The sequence below is a fragment of the Centrocercus urophasianus genome, unplaced genomic scaffold (genome assembly GCF_019232065.1).
Source record: "Centrocercus urophasianus isolate 14NV4802_14NV808 unplaced genomic scaffold, USGS_Curo_1.0 seq_30, whole genome shotgun sequence".
Taxonomy (NCBI): domain Eukaryota; kingdom Metazoa; phylum Chordata; class Aves; order Galliformes; family Phasianidae; genus Centrocercus; species Centrocercus urophasianus.
The window spans coordinates 4,204,682-4,222,081 of record NW_024884867.1 but is presented as its reverse complement, the minus strand read 5'-3'; the positions used below and the strand labels follow the sequence as shown (position 1 = coordinate 4,222,081).

At 43.2% G+C, this 17,400-nt stretch overlaps 1 protein-coding gene and 1 long non-coding RNA gene across 2 annotated transcripts in view; one reads left to right on the top strand and one right to left on the bottom strand.

Annotated features, from left to right (window-relative positions):
* Positions 1 to 1,433: 1,433 nt before the first annotated feature.
* On the bottom strand, positions 1,434 to 15,719 carry LOC122165826. The gene is made up of 3 exons (XR_006170606.1): positions 15,548 to 15,719; positions 9,733 to 9,800; positions 1,434 to 2,674 (listed from the first exon to the last, which is right to left on the bottom strand). It is a non-coding gene; the product is annotated as an uncharacterized LOC122165826 (long non-coding RNA).
* Positions 15,485 to 17,400, top strand: part of GGT5 (gamma-glutamyltransferase 5) — a 19,659-nt gene continuing 17,743 nt past the window's right edge. The window contains exon 1 of the mRNA XM_042829171.1: positions 15,485 to 15,886. Coding sequence (XP_042685105.1) covers positions 15,726 to 15,886 — 161 coding nt within the window. The 5' untranslated portion in view covers positions 15,485 to 15,725. The remainder of the gene's footprint in view (positions 15,887 to 17,400) is intronic.

The window sequence follows — 17,400 nt, the reverse complement described above, 5'->3', positions numbered from 1 at the left end:
CCAACCGTGCTCTTGTTGCTATGGTGACGCGCTTCCCAGTAGCAGGCTGTGATTACTGGAGCACCAGTAATTTGTGTGGAAAAAAAAATATATCTGTCTGCTGCTTTTTTTTTTGCTTTTTTTTTTAATGGGAATTTTGCAGCTATTCCAGCAAACCGCAGGAAGACACATGTGGTAGTGCTTAGAGAGGGAATTCCAGTCCAAGACCTGGAAAATAATAATGATTTGTACAATGCACTGAAGGCAGCTGTGCAGTTAAAACCAGTAAACACAGTTATAGAAAATAATCCTCTTCAGAAAAGTTTAGCTTGATTTCTGCTAAGGTTTACAAGCTTGGTCCAGAAATGTTAGTGTGGTTAAAATGAGCATTTATGTGGTTGTTTTGGTTGTATTTTGTGCAAGGTGGAGGAATGGCTGAGTGAAATGTTCTGGTTTAGGTTGTGCATGAGGTCAGACAAGGTGATGTGGCCTTGTGCTCCATCACAGTCGTTAAAACTGAGGGGAAAATGAGTGTAAAAGTTGTGCTGGAATAGAGGAAATCTGGTGGAAAGGTGAACTCTGACCCTGCGAGGTGACTTTACCATGTTTGATAAGTTTATACTCACAAGTGTAAAATCATTTGGTGCTTATATAAATGCTCACAGGATCAAAATGCAAAGCAGGATGTTATTTCTTGGTGTTGATGTGGGATTGCATCCCAACCTGCTTTGTGTCTCACAACCTGTTGGGTACAAGGAGGGGAAGCAAGCAGATTGCTGGGGCAGCAGAGCAAAATCCAGTTCCTTGACCATAGAAAAGAAAAATTAACAGCTTGTCTGACAGCCTCACGTGGAACTCAGCCAGGGAATTCAGGTGCTTATTTCTTGTTTTATAGTCTGTATCATTATTGTTGTTATTCATTAAAAGTGCCCAGTGTTATGAATGCAGCAAGCTGGTAACGTGGCAGAAGACTTTGACACGTGCAAAGGTGCAGTTAATCAGAACTGCTGGCGCTGCGTTTGCTGTGATGCAATGCGTGGCCCAGGTGGGACGCTGGCAGCGTTTTACAAGAGCGTTTGCGGTTGTAAACGGTTACTGGAAGAGAATGAACACTCCTGTTTGAAAGCACCCTCCTCCAGGTGGGGATAAAGAGCTATTTTAGCTCGGGAAAAAGCCTCTGTGACTTGGTGGCAAAGCTGCTGCAATGCGTTCAACTGTGAAAGTTATGGCTATGATGACCAGAAGGTAAGAAAACGAGAGGTCTGTTGTACTTCCAGTGGGTGACAGAGAAGGAAAACGATTAGAAAGGAATGATTGAGAGAATGACTGAACACTGGAGGTGCTTCATACGAATGACAACAAGACTCATCCAATTAAGTGAATAAAATAGTTTAATGGGAGAAATTTATTACATGATTTTAATAACTGTGGGAACTGCTGAGGAGGACCATGGAATGGTGGGCTGTTTATATTTACAGGTCTGTTCTTGAGCCCACTGAAATCAGTGGTATGGTTCTGTTGTCACTCTTACATACAGCATTCTCAAACATACACCTGCAGGTTATGTATGTACTTTCTCCCATTTTGCAGATGGAGAGACTGAGGTGCAGTGTTGTGCCACCTGATGATATGCCATTTGCCTAGATTGCCTTTTTCTCCTTCTCCAAATTATAGCAGTCTTTAAGCCACAGCAGCAAAAAGGACTTTTTTTTTCCTGAATATCGTTGGTGTGTTTTTCCTGAAAGAAACTTTGCTGGAGTTTGAGCTCTTTTCTCAAAGCGTGGTTTGCATTCACTTATCTGCTTTGGTGCTTGCTCTGTCTTTTTTGATCAGTCGCTTTGCTAGAGTTTTCTATTGGGTGAGGAAGTGCACAGCTGCAGTGATTAACTTCAGCCATGCCAACACCTCACCTGCGTAAGCCACCATTTTGTCACCTTGGTGTAATCACAAACAGCTTTCCAGTTTTGGTCAAGCTTAACAAGGCAGCCAAGTTCTTACGATTGCTGTGGAAACAAATGACTTGGTAATGCACTTCGAAGTAAAGCAGAGTTTGCAGGAAAAGATGCAGTCTTTTATCAAGTCAGCGATCAGTGGTGGGAGCAGCAGGAGAGCTTTTGCCCACTCTGCGATCTGCTGAAGTCTGACTCAGGTGCAGCAGCTAGAAATCCAAGCTGGGAACAGATTCCCATGCATTTAACTTGATTAAGTTAATCAATAAATCTGAGAGAAACTGGTGAAGTAGAAATAATCTAATTTAAAGAAACAGCATAGATTTCTGATTAATGAGACAAACCTTGTTGCTTGTGCAGGATGAAAGTGATTTCATCCCTTACTGTAAGGACAGGTTAGAATGTCATAACAGCAAGGAGCTCTGTCAAAATGTTCTCTTGGCTGGAGAGCTGTTTGGGTGTCGGGTGTGTCAAGGATAGATGTAATGATGAGAAAACATGGTCTGATGGGAGCAAAACCAGACTACCGGATGAGAATTCAGCTGGAACAAAGCCTGGAGTCCTATAGGTGAAAAGGGGCATTTTCAGAACAGTGGAAATGTTTCTGGTTCAGCTGAAGCAACATTTCTGTCCAAACCTGTTCAGCACATGCAGGTGTCAACATTACCCATCCCTTCTCTTACATGCACAGACCTGCTAGGGCTTGAAGTCAGTTTGTTGGATAAAGATGATGCTTCCTTTGTTGTCTGAGGAGAAAAAAGATAATCCACACATTATGTCTAACCTCTTCTGAATGAAGCAACAGCAGGCTCTCAGGTTGTATTTAACCATTGCAGGGCGACATGTCCACCTCTGACTGCTTTTAGTATGTAGGTCTATGAGTAATCTCATAGATTGTACCTTTGATTTATTTAGGTAGGACAAAAAAAATCAAGTATTAAATTTCTGACTAAAAAAAGTGCCTATATTGTAGTAGGATCTTACAGAAAACTGGCAATTCTCAAAGGTTAGGGCCTTCTACGTGGGGTTGCTCTTCAAGTTGTGGAAAGCCATGCTAATGACACGTGAGGCTACTGTGCACCTCTGCACTGTGAGCCACAGGGCACTCAGACAGAAACTGAAGGCTCCCTAGAAATGTAGCTCTGGCTTTTTGTTTATGCTGTAGCTATTCTGTTACATCAGAGAGCATTTTTCTTTGTCTTTTAAAGTAAAGTTTGCAGAAACTCTTTGGTATGAGAAGACCCAGAAGCAGGGGACAGGAGTGCATCAGAATGGGTACCTACTGAAATGTGTCATCTCCAGGGGCTGGTGGAAACGAGGCCAGAGCAGCTCTGAAGGGAATAGGCAGAACTTATACTGTAAAACACTTTTCTTTTTTTCCTTTATCAGTTGATTGCTGTTACATGCACTCATTTCTGCTTAATTTCTGCAAACAGAGATTGCATAAGGTGCTGCATGGCAGCACTGTGTCAGTAGTCCCTGACTCCAGCTTGCCTCCCATGGTCTTTAGGGTACCTTAGCAATCCTCTCATTTACTATGGAGTGTATTTTGTGCCTTTTTATGTGTGCTCTCGAGTTTCCAAATTTAGGACTGAAGATTTTCTTGTCAATATGAAGTGCTAGAATATACTTTGGTTAATGAAAACTGGATTTGTTCCATCAGTATAAGAATCCAGAAGATTGAGGAATAAGTAACCCAGGCCTTTCAAAACCTGCAATGAGATGTGTCTCTTGGCAGTATAGTGTGTGATGCATTAAGCAGGGAGTTAAAACAACTGTTGGATCCAGAGTTTGAGCAAGCCTGAGTACAGTGAGAATTACTGCTACTGAAACAGAGTTTGTTTTCTTACTGCAGGGATTGAGGGCTAGGGTTTGGGCTATGAAAAGTAACAGTTTTTTTCAAATACCATTTTCCAGTCTAGTTGACAAATGATCTAAATTCTGATTTTTAATTTAATGAGGTTAGGCTGGAGGAAAAAACACTTTGTTCCATTTCTTTTCCTGTTGATTTTGAAGGAAATGACGCTTCAAGTTGAAATATACAGCTTTGTTTGTTTCTAGATATTCCCCATATGTCAAAAGCAAGGCCTTTGTGCAGTAAGATAGGCACGAGTTGCCCAGCATTGACTTCAAGCTTGCTGTTAGGGCTCTCCTTGCTATTTATATTTTGCCAAACTGACATTTCTAATTCCCGGATCACCATTTTCCTGCAAAATGCCATTGAACGCAATATCAGGTTTTCTTCTCTGAGTTGCAGTGCTATACTCAGGGCTGCCTTTGGCTGCATTTCCATCACGCCACTGGGTGCCCACACTTCCCCAGATGGCAGTCATGGGAAGGAGGGGTGATGGCTCCAGTGTGTCTGAGGGGCAGTTTCCCCAAGGATCCTATATAGCCATCACCATGGCGAGGTATCGTTGGATTAGGTCAGTATCCAAGCACTTTTATAGCCCCAGTACACAAACAAAAAAATCGTTTAACAAGTAAATGGAGCTCTATGCTACTTAATAAAATACAGTATAGAGTAAATATTTGCCTTAGGAAGGGATACGGTCCAGAGTCGTAGTATGGATGGAGTAAGCTCATGGTCTTGTGACTGATACGGTATTTTTATCCATTATTTTTATCCTTCCATTTAAAAGCAGATAGCACTGTTCTCAGAGAGCAGTGAATCTATTTAGTAATACCTTTTAATAATCTCCTTTTCCCCTCAAGTGCTGTTTGAGAAACAGAATGTCTCTCTCCCACTAATGGCTGTCTGCCAACAGTCTTTCATCTGTATCCTTTCTGATTCTGCAGTCATTTACTCATTTAAAGCATTTGCTTTTAGAACATGCAATTTTTAGCTCCTGCCTGCCAAGATGAGAGGAAATCAACATAAATTGCTGGGGTGAGTGACCAGGAGGTGACAGTTGAAAGCCTTGGAAATTGGGAGTTTCAGCCTGACTAGAAAGATGAAGTATGCACAAATGGGAAACTGCGCAGAGCTTGTGAAGGAGGATCTGTTACAGGACCTCAAAAAAAGAACATAGAAAAAGGGCAATTAAGGATGATCCTTTAAGATAGAAAGAAATTGTGTCTTAATATTCATTTAGGAAACTCCTGTGAATGCTGGACAGGGCTCTGAGTATACAAAAACCAACGGAAGAGCTCCGGTTGGCCTCTCTGCTGAGAGGTGATTGCTTTCAAAACTATTTGCCTATGGGCCTTTTAAGATAAAGACCAAGGAAGCTAAGTATTCCCTGAGAGAAGCCTCCCATCCATGCTGAGTGTTGAAAGGAGTGCTGTGGTTTAATGCTGATAGGCAGTGAAGGACCACGCAGCTGCTCTCACTCTCCCTCATCAGGACATGGGATGCGGGGCAGGAAATGAGATGCAGGAAAAGCTTGCAGGTTTGAGATAGGAGCACAGGAATAATAGAAAAGCACAGGCCGTGCTTGGGAGCAAAAGGAGAAAAGTATTATTCTCGACTTCCCATCAGCAAGTGATGTTGAACCAAATCCTGCAAAGCATAGCCTCAATATGCAAGGAGGTCGCTCTGGGAGAAAATGCTTTCTTGATGAGTATTCTCTTACTGCCTTACGCTTTCCTCCTTGTCTGACATCTCCAAGGGCACGTCAGCAAGCAAACAACTTGTATGTGCCTAAATTAAGTAGGTAAGGAGTCTCATAGCAGGCAGTTTATCTGAGTTACCACTAGTCATTCAGCCTTTCCAAGCCTTATTTTCCCTTTTCTCTAATGAGGTTAAAGGGCCTTCCTTCTTTCATAAGGTTGTAGTGAGGAAAAGCATGGAACATTGAACACTGTGAGGAAAAACATGGAACATTGAACATTGTGGGAAATTGCTGTGGCACTCAGATGTCGCCTTAGAGCTCCTCTTGACTACTGTTTTTTTTCAAACAGGCAAGCAAAAGCCTGGGGAAGATCCCTTAGCCCTCTTGCTGCACGTGTCCTCATCTGCCAGTCCATTAATTAATTGCAGTATTAGTTTCTACATGTGTTGAGGCACAGATGGATCGTGCGTAGATGTTTCTCATAACACAGCCTGCCATGGCGATCCACGGGAACTAAAAGAGCTGTCAGCCCTAGAGAGCAACAGAGCATACCATAGCTGCTTTACTCCAGCACAACCAAGGTTAAAGCAATACCACTGCAGCACCCACTCATTTTTCTTAGAGCTACTCTCCTATCTAAATAGAGATTGAGTTCACTGTGTCCTTATGAAGGGCCCCGTTATCAAACTGCATTTAGAATCGTGTAGAGGTCCAGGGAGAGCATAGGGTTCACGGTTTCATAAAGAACTTGTGAACATCATTTTCAAGCCTGTATCTCTTCTGTTTTCTGTTCTTAAATCTCCTCTGTTTCCCAGAAATGTTCTGCTTTTCAGCCGTTTGTATTCATTCCTCATATTTCTCATGCTGAGTGATTCCAGTTTACGTCCTGTCCTTGTTAGCTTAACCTCTAGGCATTCACGTTGCTTCACCACTGTTGGCAAGCTGTCGCTGTGTGAGTCCTTGCCTCTTGCTGGCAGTTTCACATCATTCTGTGCCATTTGTAGAATAGTTGAATTTGACATTCCTGTTAATTCTAGTAAAGGCAAATGATTAAACACCAAGTAATACAGAAGAGATTACTCTTTTTTTATGTCAGACTGTGTTAGTGTTGCAGTCCGTTTACACAGGATTCAGTGCTGCTGAGGTGCTAATTCTTAAGTGTATGTAAAGCTGTGGTCCTCTGCGTCTCCTTAGGGAGTTCCTGGCAGTGTCTTCAACAAGCAGCCCCTTGGCAAGAATCCCTTTGCTCTGACTGCACTCTGGCTGCAGATGAATTAAGTCAACCATGAAGAAATTCTTAAGAAAATCATCTTTTAAATACTTCCATTCCTTCTATGTTGCTTTAATATTACTGATACTTTCAGGATGATTAGATACCAAATGACCACCTCAGGTAAAAGTCACCTCAATTCTCTACAGGAGCAATACCCAGAAGATGGGAATTTGCTTTTGCAAATGAATAAACATCAGCATGAAGTAAGGAGGAAAGCGAGGTCTGGTTCCAAATTCTGACCTCGTTATCAAGGATGCTACTTTGATTTAAAAGATACAGGTACTTGTCCTCTGGGAGTCAAACTGCAGCAAGTAGTTATCATTAATTCTCACTTTGCTGCTGAAGAACCACCAATGAAGCTATTTGGATCTCACATCAAGTATAGTCTTCCATTTCATGTGAAAGCTGGCTGTTATGGGTAGTAGCTCCTAATGATAGTCTGACCTAAATATTATTCTCTGTCATGTAATCTGTTGGGAATGATGTCCATTGGTAATGTGCTTTCAGTGCAGTAGCTAGATAGTTGCTGCTTCTGTTGTGACTGTTGGCTGTCAACACCTTTAATCTAAGTGCCAGCACAAAATGGAACTGGGACAGGAAATTGGTTTCTAGTGGGTCCTGATAAATGTAGTTTTTTGAGCTGTAATTTGGGGTGGTTCTGTGTTTACGCCGACCTCTTGCCACTGCAGACGTGCATTTATTTATCAGGAAATTCCACCTAACTAACTAAGGTGCCGACAAGGCAGAAGCCAAACATTGACGGTAGGCACAGGGTTATGATTGAACAGATAAAGCCTATTTTTGTTGGTAACAGTAGGCAGTTATTCAAATCTTCCTTTCTCTTTCTTATCGTAAATCTCCTTTCAGTTCATATTCCAGGACTCCCACTGGGCTGTGACTGTGCTTCGTTTTGTTTTTCAGAAGGGGCCCCTAAGAGCTGGCTAAGGGGTCTGTCACAAGACAGGCAGCCCTTTCAAAGGGTTTGTTTCTCTTTGCTTGTTCTTTTCAAGCACATTCCCAAAGCATTTATTCCAGGTCCTTGTCTGGACTCCTCACTGAGGCTTAAGGGATCAAGATCCAGACAGGAGCGAGTAAAAGGGAGCAAATGAGCAGCAGGTTTCTGTCAAAGTATTAGTGCGTTAGTAAGAGTGGCTCTTAGCCCACTATGGTGTTCAAAATGCTCTGCCTGAGCCATGCAGTGAAAGTGAAAGGACTTTGAAACTGCTAGGAGAAGGTCGGATAGCACCAGGCTGTGGCACCTGGAGTTGGGTTTGGGTTTTGGTTTCTTGATTTCCAGAGAGGTCGATCTTTAAGGCTGAGGGACCAAATCCAGTGGCATTTTGTTTCAGAGCAATTCTGGCTGCTAGTGCAAAGCCCTGGAGATGCCCGCAATGAGATCCTCTTTCTGTGTTCATTAAGCTTTCAAATTAGTTTAATCATAATTAAAATAGGACTCCCTGCTGAAAGTCCTCTAATCTGTAGCAGACACAAGCCAGGTGTGTCTGTGTGCATTATTTACTTGGTCATTTTTACAACGACCTCAGTGCACCACTGCAGGCTGATCTACGTTTTGTGAAAAGCTGCTGCTTCCATCTGCCCTTCGACACTGCAACCAATGGCTCTGCTTTTGATGCAAAAAAGAACATCTTAAGGTTTTCCTGAGTTACCATTTTCCATCATGCCACTAACTTTCTTTTATTGACTGCCAGGGAAGTCCATGCGTTAATATCTCTGGGCTGGAGCCTAGACGAAGCTTGTGGTGAATAAAGCAGAAGTAAATAGAACCAAAGAGGTAAAAAAAGTTATGTGCTGGTACAGATACTGCCATATGATTTGGAAAAGGACTATAGCACTGTCAGTGTCTTCAGTTTCTTTGCCCAGCAGTAGCCTTGCTCAGGGCTGTGTTTTCTAATGCTTGCCATTGTGCTGTCACATTTCCCAAGAACTCTCTCATAGCATTTGCAGGACAAGGCAGATAGTGAACCATATTACTTAGCTGTTGTAAATACTTCTGTTCTCCATACTTTTGCTTTTTCCATCTATATTTAACGCCTATTTAGGCTGTTGGTGTCTCTGGAAGAAAACTCATAGCGGTCAGCTCAGGGGATTTTGGGCACCTTCCAGCAGTGTTTTGGCAATCCTGTAGTCTGGTGTGTGGCATCCTGTACAGCACTCGACAGCACAGAACGTAGAAGAGAAGGGTATACACAAAATTCCAAAAACACCTTATTCTCTATTGAAATAACAATATCTATTTGCTCATCCAGCTCTGTTCTGGTATTTTTAGAGTACACACTTAACCTCGACAAAGATTAATTCATATTCCAGTTCTGAATGTGGGAAAGCAGGGTGGTGTTCCGTTGCTGTTGCTCATTCTTATTCATGAGCAACAGTTGAATTTTTGCAATTTCTGTGTTCCAGCTGAGTAAGTTTTGGGACCGTGATATCAGTGTGTCCCATGAGGAAAGGGTGTAAAATTCTGAAGGAGGAAAAGAGCCATTCACATTGATCAGTGTGTGGGAAAGTGGCTAAGGGTAAATAGAGCAACTCCAAAGGGAATTGTGCAAGAGCCTGGAAACACCATTTCTTGAAAGGATTTGAATGCTGGGGAATTTCCAAAGTAAAACATCAGTGAAAGATGAGCAGGACCAAAGAAAAAGGGACAGAGAACGAACCCCAGAAAGCTGAATTTCTCCCACCCTGCATGCTGCTCCTCCATTTTCTGGTGAAGGAAGCACTTTGTTGTGTTCTTGCACAAGGAAAAGAAGTCACTGGGAAGCAATCCCTGCATGTGTGGAAAAGTAGCAGCGCTGTCAGCAGAGTTGTACAGACAGCAATAACCCTCTTACTTTATGCCAGAACATGGCACAGGCTGTTGGTAGAGCTGTTGGTAGAGCTGCTTTCTCTCTGCCTTTCTTTTGCTCTGCTTGTGAAGTACATAAGATCATGAAGGCAGCTAGGATCCTGCTGTACTCACCTTCCCTTGTTGAGGTCCCAGTGTGTGGCTTCCCAGAGAGGCACAGTTCTACTTTCACTGGAACAGCACTGAAAAGGTAATCGTATTTTCAGAGTTAGCAACTTGAATTATTTTAGGAAGGACTTAAACAAGAGTTAGCTTTAGCTTAGGAGGGACACCAGACCCACAGGTGGGGTGGGAAGGAAGCTCAGCTGTTCCCTTTTTTTTGCAGTGTGAGTGGTGCCAGGTAAGAGTGTGCAAAACAGAAGCTGGCTTTGGACAGAACTATTCATGTAAATGCATGAATGAAAAGCAGCCCAAGCGCTGCTGTACTTAGCTGGAGAGGTGGATGCACTGGTTTCCTGTAAGATGTAGGATTTGGTGTGAAACTCCTGCAGGGACACTGTGTGTAAAGTTGTATTGCTCAGAAACAGCTGCAGGAATCGGAGAGAAGGGGCCTGCCATCTCCAGAGGAAAATGGGATCTGTTTGGTTCTTTTTGTTTGTCCACTGACTGAGCACTCTTGCTCATTTTGGAGGGGAGATGAAATCCAGATGCTAGTTCTGATCTTCATTCCTTACTCATGGATTTCAGTGTGATGAAACACTTGGAAAGACTTGCTGTACTCAGCACAGCTCTGCCATTTACCTGGGAATCCCAGAAAAGCCTGCTTCTAGGTTTTTTTTTTTCCTTTCTTTTCAGTTCTCAGTAAGGGGATTTAAATATACATATATTTTTTTCCCTCCTTGCTCCTCTTTCTGAGAGCGTGTGTTTTCAAATGGCTTCCTCAGACAACAGTCCCTATTGTTTCTACACACCATGAACTAAAATCAAGTTCTTTAACAGAGGTGAAGCAAAACCAAGTTGCACCAGCTGCATGAACAGCCTAGGGATGCTGTAGCATGGCAGCTGCTTGGGGGTTGGTGTATGCACCTCATGGAGGGTTTGCCAGATATCTCCTGGGTGGTGGTGGCTGGCTGCAGGAAGCAGGAGCTGGAGTTAGGAACCAGAGTGACGTGGGCCAGGAAGGCTTGGGAAGGGTCAAGCAGGCAAACCTGTGGGTTTTGCCACCATTTATATACTGCTTTTCACATCTCCATTCCCTCCCTGAGGTCCTGAGCTGTTGCTGGGAGGCTGTTCCTGAGCAGGGCTTAGCTCCATTGAGCACAGCAGCTCCTTTCTGCCTGCCCTGCGCTCAGCCACCAACAGCCCAGCCCAGCACAAAGCTCACAGGTCTTCCAGCCTCCCCTGCCTGGGAATGATGAAGTTGTATGCAGCTCTTGCTCTGACCATAGCTGGGAGCACTTGAATGTGTCTTTCTGCCTTATTAGCTCCTCTGCTTCCAGCTCAGCAGTGCTGAGACGTGTAGGTCAGGACAGCCAGAGGAGTCAGTTATGCTGTCTTTGAACTTCCTGCTCTACACGATGGCCAAAAGAGTGCAAAAGTCTCGTGGACAAATGGCTGGGGCAGGCTGTGAGGCCGTAGGTCAGTCTCTGTTGAGATTAATGTGAGTGCTTCCCATCAGTGTCAAGTGAGGTCTTCTAAAGAACGTAAATAAATCGCTAAGGTTCCATAAAATACGATGGCAGAAGTAGAGAGGAGAGAAGAAGGGAAGAGAGAATTGGTTGTTCTCTGCTTTTAGATAATTTTCTCCTGTATTCCTACCTTGCTGGGAACAAGCAAGACCTCAGGTCCTCAGCCACTATGGAGCAGATGAGCTCTGCTGATATCAGTGCAATCCTCTGACTTTTACCCAGCTGAGAACCTGGCTTTAAAGTTTGGATTTAAGTCTGATTCTTGGCTCCCTGTCTTGGCAAGCGTCTTATTCATTAGAAAACTAAACAGAGGCAGATTACTGAGTGAGTTGGGGTTTTTTTAGTTAACTCCGAAATGTAAATGAATTCCGAAATATAAATGCTTCAAACTGTGATTCTTACTTTCTAGCCAGTTCTCTGACCCAGGCGATTCTGGCAGGCCTTGTCTGAGCTGCAAAAAGTGAGATTTCTTTGAGCAGCTGAGCTGCCTCCCCCAGCAGAACAGTTCCACTCCAGCACAGCAGTGCAGCATGCCAAAGGCTGGCACTCTGCTTGGGGATCCCAGCAGTAGACATGGGCTTTGGCAGCCTGGGATCCCAGGGAGCACCCAGGAGCACTGGCTTGCCAGAGATCTTTTGACTTGGAAGCTCTTCATTTGTTGCAAGCACTGGCAGAGCAGATGTTTGTTATTTATACTCACGTGCTGTCTCAGGATTGAACAGGGCTGTTAGTCATTGACCATCATGTTTGTAGTGTATAGCATCTAAAACATCCCTACAAATGGATGTTTTCCCAAAGGGTATGTGGGTTCGAGCCATATTCTCTGTTTACTGATTTCATTATAACATAACAGTAATTCCTTTTGACTTTGGCAATGCTTTGTTGCATTTAATAATAGAAAAATTCAACTGGAATAATATCACAGACTGTCTTGCTGAGGTCTTACAAAGCTTACAATGGCAGCTGTGTAAGTTGTCATACACAGGTAGATGTGTATTTAATTATAAAATGCATTTTATTTAACACTTTCAGCGAGTTTAATGCTTTCAAGTAAGTTAATATCCTCTAGAGATATCCTCTGTGGTCACCATCATGGTACTTTTGCCTAATTTAGTCGAAACAGAGTTCAGACAGCATTTACTCCAGGTGTCCTTGGATGCACAAAAGACTCCCTTTTGTTTCCTAGCACCAGTATTTCAAGCTACTGCAGTAATGCTATGAATGAGGTTTAGTCTTTAAGAAAACATTTCCCACTGGATTTGCTTCAAAACAGACTAAAGAGTTAAATACTGCACCAGGAGGTTTCACTTTTATTCTGATGTTGAGTGTGGCTGCTCTGTCATAGGAAGCATTGAATGCTGACATATAAGTAATGAGTAATTCTAGAGACTGTTTCGATAACAAATGAAACAGAGTTTGATTTTCCTGAATTTAGGGGAAATTATGGGTTTAGTTTTTGTCACAAGTGCACGAATGAGAAGTTCTTTGGTACCAGGATTTGCAATTTCTGAGTATCTCTTTTTCGTGGGAGCAAATCATGGCCATCAGTAAAGAAAATTTGCTTGTGTGCAAAGAAAACCATTTGCAAAGGTTAGGGTTTTCCTTCCTGGTGCATCACGAGCACCAACATCTGTGGCCTGCATCCTTTGATTGCTCTCTTACAAGATCTGAACATTAAATTCATAGAATGCTGCCTCTATTTTTCTTATTTGCTTATTATATAAAGACAAGGGATGTTTCTGGATTGTAGCATGATCGGAGGGGGAAACAAACAGTGTATGAAGTGCATCCAATTTGGCTTCGGCTGCATGCTTTTGGAAACTTTCCTAGATTCTTATCCATCAATTTAAACTTCATTTAGTGTTGAGAAATATAAACTGCACTTCTTATTTGTTATGGTAAGATCACAGTGACTGCAGACACTGCGCTGCGGTCAAACACCAGCAGAACAATGCAGCCCCTGGAGTATGTTGCAATGTGAATTGAAAAGTGCAAAGACAAAAGGCAAAGAAGGATGGTCAGGACGCTACCATGAGAATGCTTGGAGTGTGCTTAGAGTTCTTCTAGTTTATTTTTATCAAAGATGAAACAAGAGTGATAAATTGTTGGTCGGTGGAGTAGCTTTTCTCTGCTGGGCAGAACTGTCTGGCTTTCTGTCCAGTGATGTTCTTCTCCTTCCCTCAACCAATGGGAAACTGTGCTCAAGAGGCATGGAGAAAAATGCCACAAACCTACCCTTTTGCTGCAGACAAGGCAGTAAACCTTGTTTCCGTGATGCTGGCCCTGTACTGCCATGGATCCTGCTTCAGCAAACTGATCCCAGTGCTCTCAGAGAGTGGCTCCTCGATTTGCAGTAAGCTGCCTGCAAGGGAACTTCTTCCCAACTCCTCTGCTCTGTAGTGATGCTATGCCTTTAAAATGTGAGGTTCTGTACCCCTCAGTGATTTATTACTGCCTATAAGGTGACTGGGGTGTTTGTGTTAACCTTAGTTATGCCTGTACTTCAACTGTTAAACAGTTTTCAAGCTCAGTCTCAGATGAAGAGTTGGAAAAAGATGTAATGGGACCCCAAACAGCATAAAGAACAATGTAAAGATTCTGTTCCTATTTATTAGTTAATAAATTATATTAATAATTGTAGTTCTAATTAAGCAAATACTAAAATATGTATGTTTAACAGTGTAATTTAGATATAGCCAGTGCAGACTTTGCAGTGTAATATCTCAAAGCTGAGAACTGTACCAAGAACACTGTGAAGGCTGCAGCAAGAAAGGGAAGATAGCTCAGCCTTCATTCCTGTGTGTGTGAAGGGTTTGCCTGTGGGGATTATCTGTTGCAATGGATCCCAACCACATCTTGGCATGTCCAGAACTGGTCTGGAGGTTAATGCTCTCTGCTCTCTTTCTTGCCACTTCCAGGACTTCTCTTTGGCAGCACAGCAGTTACTGTGAATTTACAGGTGTTTGACCTGCTGAGTTGAAAAGCAAATTTCAAAGAAATTTGGAGATTGCAGTTAACTTCTCCATGGCATTTGATGAAAGCAAACAGGCAAAATCCACTCAACTCTCTTGATGGCCAGGGTTTCCAGTTATTTACAGGAAATGATTTTCCCTAAACCCACTGTAACTGATTCTTTAGGTGTTATGGAATAACGTGGAGAGAAAGAAACAAATATGAAAGTCACACAGAGAAATCTGGTGAGATCAGGGATGTTTTGCAATGGGGTGAAATGCAGAGTCACATTAGAGCTGGGGAGGCTTGGCAGCTATACCTGGTGTTACCAAGTCACATGGAGGCATGGAGACCAAGAAATGGTTCCCCAGGGGCCATGGTTTATCTTGGACAATACAATATATATCTCTTGGAGTATTCTCACTTCCACCACATGACCTTATGGGAAGATACAACTACAGAAAACACGTGCTCATCTTTCAAATCTGTTTATAGAAGTATGATACGTGGAATAGCATTACTCAGCTACAAAGTGCAGTTTAGTGGGTGCAAGTTAAAAGTGTGCCCAGCCGAATTCTCCTCTGAAATTTAGCTGGGAAGTGATCACAGGTAATAACTTTGATAAAGGCAGCAGGCAGATATAAAGCCTTATCTTTAACTTTTTGAGTGTGAGAGGAACTGTGTGTCCAAGAGCTCTGATAGAGCTAACTGGGGCCAGCTGTGCTGCTAATCAGTGCTGTGAATCTGCTCTGTGTTATTCAAGAGCCCTTTGCTTCCCAGGTGCTGTGATTGCTGAGCAATCCAAGCCCGGACCCCAGAGCTTTTAACTCTTGAGTTGTGTAGAGCTGCAGAAATGTGCTGTTTTATTACATTTAATTATTTGTTCTGCTCTTTTACAGATGCATGGCATGGGCAGCGGCAAGATTTAAAGCAAGTCATTAAGAAAGGTGGAGTAAACTATAGGGAAAATGAGAAAGTTCTAGCTTTGTATTTCTTTAGTGATTAGCTTTTACTTCTTTGAGTAGCCTTGTGGAAAGTATCCTGTGTGTAATGCAGGATCAGTGCTGTGATTTTCCCAGGGATTCAACACGTGGGCTGTCTTTGCTTTGTAGCTTGCTGCATGCGGTGAGAGTGGAAGGACAGGGAAAATGCTTGAAACCAAAAACCAGTGTTGGGATTTCACTTTGAAGTGCTCCAGCAATGAATGCGTTAAATGTTTTCATCAGAGACTTAAAAAAAAAAAAACAATCAAAGGGGTATAAGGAGGATTTGCCAGAAAATTAGTTTATAAAAGAAAGTGAAAGCTGTGTCACACATTAGAGAGCAGAGAAGAGAAAGTGCAGCATTACCTTTGTCTCAGCTTTTCTTCAAAAATGTAACTGTCGATCACAGGAGGCAGAACCCGCTTCAGTGAGACCTCCCTTCCTCCCTTCACTGCGGGATCCTCCACTTCCCCCGCAGCAGAGCAGACGCCTTCGCAGGAGGACTGAGAGCTTCCCAGGCACCTCTGGCCGTGCAGGAGCAGGCATGACGACAGGAAGGATCTGCTGCCTGGTGCTGCTGACCCTCGGGGTGCTGGCGGCCGTGGTTGTGCTCCTGGTCACCCTGACTCAACCTAAGTGTGGTCCTCAGCAGTACCTGCATGGAGCTGTGGCTGCTGACACCGAGACCTGCTCTAACATTGGCCGGTATGTGCACAGACCTCTTGGTTTAACAGTTTGTGTTGTGTGTGTCGTGGGCTTGGGTTGGTGGACAGGTACATGCGGTGACTGGGAGTGAGCTGGGTTTCTGCCTCATCCCTGTCTCTTGGGCTGAGGAAAGCTGCTGCTCCTTGGGTGCTCGTTGGCAGCAGAGCAGCTCAGAAAATTGATGGGGATCTTCCTCTGATGCTTATCTTAATTACCTAATATCACATGAGTGGCCTATGGGAAGCTGCAATGTGAACGTAATGTTATTTTTAATAGTGGAAAAAAGAAATCAACTGCTTACTTCATAGTGGTAAGTCTGTTGGATAAGTGGCTTAGGAATTTCTCTTGAAAAGTGGGAGAGGATCTAGCAGGGAGCTGCAGCCAGGCTTCAGCAGGGGTGAGGAAGGCAAGCAGGTGGATGGGATAAGGAGGGATGGACAGCCCAGCCTTTAGGGAGTGCATTTCTGGACTAAAGCCTGCAGTAGGCATATCTGCTATCAGGAAAGGCACAATGCATTGGAAAGCAAAGTGCAGATGTAATTGAAACTCAACCAAGATGGTGTAAGTATAGAAGGCATGCTTATGTTGCTTGGAAGGAAAGATCTAGGTGTAAAATCCTCAAGCTGCTCTGGTCATAAGACTCTAGTTCGCACAACAACTTATTTCTCATGTATTTTAACTCTTGACTTTAACTCTTACTGTTGCGATTACTTCAGTTCTTATACCTATGTATGCATGAAAATGGAAGGATGGAACTTAAACCTTTACAAGCTACATGCAGTACGTGTGAATGTTGAAGCTGTGTGCTCTACCCTGTGGCTGGAGGAGTGAGCAGGTGTTGGTGTCATTGCACCACACTTCTTGTTGCAGACTGTGCAGTGACAAACTGACACAGCACTTGTGAGTAACTGGTGAAGGCACATTGTGGCTGTGTGCACATCAAGAAGTGAGATTTTCTTATGCTGGGCCCCAGGTTAGGCTTCTTGCTTAACCTAGGCTGAGATCTTTATTCTCACATGGGGATTTTGTCATAGCAGTAGCAATGAAATCCAATTTCTCCGAGCAGTCTTAGCCATTAGGTCCTTGTTGCCACTTGTGAGCTTCCACTTCATTTGCCACCTAATTTCAGCTTCAGCAAAGCCAAGCATCTTTCTGTGCACAGCCCTGATGCCTTTCCATACCGTGCCCAGCCAGTTGAGTGGTTTTAAGAGTACAACAATGCTGTTGACTTCTTCTGTTCAGAAATAATTAACTCCCAAAGTCATGAGATGTAGGAGGAAGGAAACAAAAAGAAATTATCAACTGGGGGTGGTTTTTATTTTTATTTTATTTTTTTTTAAGTAAGTATTGTATTTAGGTCTTCACTCTTTTTCTGCAATTATGCAAACATTTGCAAATTTTTATGCTGTCTCTTTGGGCCTGGGCTGATGCAGAGAGTTGAGGAGTTAGAAAGGTGTAATGAGCAATGAGATTCCCAGTGATGCAAGGGCTGGGACTTGTACTGCAATTCCTGA